Genomic DNA, 5504 nt, shown 5'->3' on the forward strand with positions numbered 1-5504 from the left:
GTAAGCAACTGGCACACTGGCATGGGCGCTCCTACATTTCTTCCGTGGGTTTCTTTGTTCTCTGGTCCAGTAACTGGGAGACTAGGCTTCTGATGATTAGGTGGTCCCGGCTGAAAAGTACTATCGAACACTCACCAAACGCTAACCACATTGGGCGAGGGAGGTTTGGGGCTTCTCACCTGGGCCAGTTTCACAAGAAGAGGGGAATTGGTGAACCTGGGCTGGAGCCTGGCTGTAGTACCCAGACTCATGGACCCACCAAAAGGGCCTGTCTCCAAACAGAAACCTAGAAAAGAGCAGATGCCATTGCACACACACACACAGACACACAAAGGCCAGGGGAATGGGGGTGAGGCAGATGGACACCTGGAATACTCCGAAGGGCTTATAGGGTGGAGTCAGAGAGGACATCTGATTTTGGGTCACTGCCTTGCCACGGTTTTTTACCTTGGAACAGGAGAAAGTGTGCATTTTTTAAAAAAGTGGTAAGGAGACAAGAGATTGTGGTGTGTGTGGGTGTGCTCTGAGATGCTCAAAAGTCCCATTCTTATCCCTCCCACTGCAAGGCCAGCTCTGTTCTTGTCATTTACAGACAGCCCGGGACCTGAGTCTCCCTCTCCTTCCCAGACCCTCACTCTGCTGCTTCTCTGTTCTCCATTTCCCAAATTCCAGCCTCAGTTACTTAGGAAAGTCTCTCATGCTTGAAAATGGTAGTGGGGCGGGGCTTCCCCCGGTGGTCTAGGGGCTAAGACTCTACACACCCAATGCAGGGGGTCCAGGTATGATCCCTGGTTAGGGAACTAGAATCCCCTTCTGCAACGAACAGTGTGCGTGCTGCAACTAAAGATACTATGTGCCACAACTAGGACCTGACACAGCCAACTAAGAAATAAAACAAATATAAGAAAACGGGGCGGGACTTCCCTGGTGCTTCAGTGGTTAAGAATCCGCCTTCCAACACAGGGGATGTGGGTCTGATGCCTGGTTGGGGAATTAAGATCCCACATGCTGCAGGGCCAAAGCCCATGTGCTGCAGTCACTGAACCCACGCGCCGCAGCAAAAGAAGCCTGAGCATCCCCCAAGGAGAAGCCCATGTACCTTAACTAGAGAAAGCCCATGCACCACAATTAAGAGCCCCCTGCCACAATGAAGACCCAGTGCCCGCCAAAATAATAAATAAAGTCCTTCTATTTAAAAAAAAAAAAATGGAGGCAAGGAATGCACAGGGAAGCTGAGGGAAAATAAAGAAGACAAAACAGTTTTAAATCCCCTGGCTTAGCTAGGTGCTTCGCTGGACCCTGGAAAACACACAGCAGACTAAGAGGCTGCTGTGGCCAGAAAGAGAAAAGGTTGGGAGAACAGCAGAGATGCTGACCAGGAAGCCAAGGGCTGGGAAAGGGACCTGCCTCTCCCCGCCAAAAACTGAGTCTGGTTCACACACCAGATGCTCAACACATACTTAGGAAATTAATAGGGGCTTTGCCATGTGGGAATCAATGGTCTTAGGGGAACAGGATGAGACGGGAAGGCTGATACAGACTCTGAGGGAGAACAGCACAAAGCAAAGGGCAACTCAGTAGGAAGGAAATGATTAGACAACTGCTTTACCGTTTATAGTAGGGATGAAGGCCTGGTAGAGAGAAGTGGAAGGGAAGGTATTTGGTTTTTCACCAAGTCATTCTAGCCCATTCAAGTGTCTCCTATGAAACCCCCTTCCCTCCCCCAGGCTGGCAATATGGCAATAGATGGTGAGGTGAGGAGAGGTGCAGTTGCACGCCCAGTGGGAAGTATAGCTCCCTTCTGCACCCAGGAGAACAGGTGGCACAAACAGATAAGCCCCAAGGGCCCTACCCACTTGCCTGAGTCTGTGTCAGAGCCTACTAGTGAATGAAGGTGAAAAGCGAGAAGAGAAAGTGTTCCCTAAAAGGCAAAGCTTTAGCCCCAGTGCTTTTTGAAATTTACTGTGCACACGAACCACTTGGGGTCCTTGCTAAAATGTAGATAATGATTCAGGAGCTCCCACCTAGAGCCTGAGATTCTGCATTTCTAGCAAGTTTTCAAATGCTCCTTATGTTGATGGCCATGGCCTGGTGACCACACCTTAACTTGGAAGCCTTTTCTGTCCTGAAAAGCCAGTGTTGAAGCTGGCACAAAGCAAGCTTCTTAAAAACTCTATCAAATAAATGAATGAAGAAATGAATTAAAGAGTGAGTTGAGAAGCAGGACTTTCTGCTACTTAAGTCACCATTGATGTTTTTTAAAAATACAGATTCCCAGGCTCTCCCCTGGAGTTTCAAAATCAGTGTGTCTGGGATGGGATGGGATATTTGCATTTTAAACACGCCCCCTTAAGTGATTTATCTGATCAGGCCCGTTAAACACTAGTCTAATGATTAGGACGGGGACTCTGAGGTCTGAGCTCAAGATGCACAAAGATGCTCAAAGAGGAAAAGTCAGTGGCCATGGGGTAGGGGTGGGGAGGTCTTAAGGTTCCCTGGGGGTGGGGGTAGGGGTGGAGGTAGGGGTGGAGGGGGGAGCCAGGCCTTTGAGGCAATTTCTGAGAGGAATCAGGGTCTGCACAAGGCTCAGGGCCCTTGGCGGTGGGCGGCCAGGCCGCCGGAGGGCTTCGCTGTCTCACCACTTGAAGACGAGGTTGAGCCACTCGGTGATGAGGCTGATCCAGAGCACCGCAATGCCCACCCGGCGAGACGCATAGTAGGCCGCGGGGAAGTAGAACAGAAAGAGGCTCTTGGGGTCCCCCAGAAAGGTGACCCAGAGCCACACGTTCTCCAACCAGGGCAGCTGGTTCTGCAGCGCCTCGGCCATCGCGATGCCCGCGCCCAGCGTGGACTCCATGGCGACTCCCGGGCTGGTCCGGCCAGGGTTTGAGGCAAGGCGGAAGCCGAGGAGTCCAGGCGACGAGTAAACTGCTACTCACTGCCCTCCAGAGCCCACCCTTCGGAACCGAGGCCCCGCCCCCTGGCGGCGACCAGTGTAAACCCCGCCCTCGACCCCGCCCCTCGCAGCCCTAGGTTCGCGCGAGCCGGGCCTCCAGCCGGTACCGTTTCCTCCTGCGCTCTTCCCAGCCCTTCCTCTCTACTGGGCAGCGTAGGGGACAAATCTTTGCAAAGGCGTTTCCGCAGAGCCCCACGTGGCTGCTATTGCCGGCACGTGGACGTAGGGCGTAGAGGCGGCTCTAGCTGCTCTTCCGGGTCATGGGACAGACTAACCTGAGGATCGGCGGTGCGTCCAGGGTTCTTGCTTTGCTGCTGTGAAGATGGACATGCAATATCCAGAGCTAGGATTCCTTCCGGACCAGACTTTTCTCCTCCAGTACCGCTACCCTCCAAAGATATTTGGAGATGTCTTGGAGAGAAGGCAACCCCTGCTCCGGGAAGCCAGGCATCCCCTGTCAGCGCTGAAGTGGGACCCTAAATTTGCACACTCAGGTGGCTAAGACGGCCCACACCTTCCTCCACCAGTCCAAGACTTTCCTGCTTGAATTCATCCGCTGTTGATTTGGTGGCCGACAGATCAGCTTCTTGATTCTGAGGGGTCGTTCCTAAAGGCTTTGAGAGTTCTTACACGTAGCATAGACTTAAGTCACACTTCCTCCCAGTTCTAAGCTCGCCTTGTCCCTCTCCTTTCGTCGTCCTGTCATCTTGCCTTCCAAAACCCCTCTGGGGAGGTAAACCTTGAGATAGCTAGGTTGGTGAGGGAGGAGAAGGAGCACACACCTACGACAAAAATTAGAATAATCCTCTGGAGGAACATACACAGAAAACAGAAATCTCAGCTAGTCTAGGTGAGGTCTTACCTAGAGGCAGAGTTGAGGTGGGAGGAGATTGTTGAAGTGGTTGCTTCCCTACCTCAAGCAACTTTATTCTTCGTGAGTTCTTTGGAAGGTGAATATAAGGATATAAATCTGGGTTCTAAATGGAAAGAGATTAATTTCACTAATTAAAAAGGTATGGGGAAGGGAATCTGGATTCATATCTCATTTCATTCCCTTGCTAAATGTTTTTCAATTGCCCCAAGGAAAAAATTCACATTTTCTAAGTCTTTTGAAAGTTTACTAGTGCTCAAGCTAAGATAGCCTTTATCAGTCCAGTCCCACACTCGGTTTAATGATATATTTCTAAGCTACTTTTGAAAGCACCAAGCTCTTTCCTTTTATGGGTCCTGGCATCTGCAGTTCCCTCTTGCTGGTACCTGGCCACTCTTTCCCTGCTTGTCCATCAGGTCTCAGATTTATCACTTCTTCAGAAAGCTTTTCCTAACAGTGCCTGGCTCTGTGCCTGGGAACCTATAATCACAATGTTACATGAAAAGTTGAGTGGCAGTTACATATAACTTGTTATGGGGGAGACAAGAAAGTTCTCTGAAATAAGCCCAAATATACTTATTTCTGTTACAATGATTGTAGTAATATGAAGTTGATGTCCCTTGCAAGGCATGAAAACACTTTTGAAATTTGTTCATGTTAAATAGTGCCAGGACTGGTCCTTTGCCATCTTCTCTTTGCCTGTTGTTACATGAGGCTCTAGAATTTCTATAGTGGAGGGGTAGTTGGGTTAGGGATGGCGACTGGTGATATTAGGGTTGAAAATACATCTGCATCTCACTTACATGTTAAGAAAACTGTTTTATATATTAGATAGTCATTAATGGGGGGGCCCAAAACTCTTGCTCCAAGACTTCCTTTGTCACCACCACTGCTCCTCCTGGCTCTGGAGAGGGCAAGAGGGGTGATAGGGAAGCATCTTGAGTTTCAACGGTAATGGGTGATCCTGGAGAAACTACCACGTAGTAACTACATGTCATGCATTTGTACACATTATTTCATTATCTTCCACTCCTCCTAACTACTATGTGAAGTGTTACCTAATACAGCATAAAAGTTAATAGTACCATTTTTGGAAACAGACTGTATCTTTGCTAGTTGTGCAACCCTGGACAAAGTTTAGTCTAAGACTTAGTTTCTTCATCTGTAAAATGAGGCTATTGATTCCTACATCGAAGCGTTGTTGGATGCTCAATAAAGGAATAAACAGAATCAGGCTTAGTAATTTGCTCAAGGTCATGTAACTCAGTGGAATTCCCATTCTGGTTTAGCTAACTCTGTAGCCAATGTCCTTTCCACTACCACTTTAATTAGGTGTAATCGTTTTGGGCAAGTTTCGTTTAGTCTTCTGAACCTCGGATTCCTCATATGTAACAGAGAGTTCATTCATTAAACTCGTGTCAAGGTGTGTACATAACGGAGACTGCAGTTCTCTCCTGTCTCCCCTTTTCATTCCACATAGGTCATTTATCTTTAACTTCTAAAATGGACCTTGCAAGCACTTTACCAAGCCGGAGCAGCTGCACAAACATAATTATTCAGACCCCTCTTTTATTTCCTCTCCTTTCCTCTTCCACCTAGGCTCCCGCCCCACCCAGTCCAGGCCACGCCCTGGCGTATGACGTCAGCACGCCCCGTGCGTCGCGGCGCGGCGCTCAC

The 5504-nt window shown here is 49.1% G+C and overlaps 1 protein-coding gene across 1 annotated transcript in view; it reads right to left on the bottom strand.

The window, feature by feature from the left end:
* G6PC3 (glucose 6 phosphatase, catalytic, 3) overlaps nucleotides 1-3113 on the bottom strand; it is a 5012-nt gene extending 1899 nt beyond the window's left edge. The window contains exons 1-2 of the mRNA XM_010832475.1: nucleotides 2640-3113; nucleotides 180-286 (exon numbers count right to left, since the gene is read on the bottom strand). Coding sequence (XP_010830777.1) covers nucleotides 180-286; nucleotides 2640-2857 — 325 coding nt within the window. The 5' untranslated portion in view covers nucleotides 2858-3113. The remainder of the gene's footprint in view (nucleotides 1-179; nucleotides 287-2639) is intronic.
* Nucleotides 3114-5504: the final 2391 nt, after the last annotated feature.

Source organism: Bison bison, unplaced genomic scaffold, assembly GCF_000754665.1.
Source record: "Bison bison bison isolate TAMUID 2011002044 unplaced genomic scaffold, Bison_UMD1.0 scf7180017861046, whole genome shotgun sequence".
Lineage (NCBI taxonomy): Eukaryota > Metazoa > Chordata > Mammalia > Artiodactyla > Bovidae > Bison > Bison bison.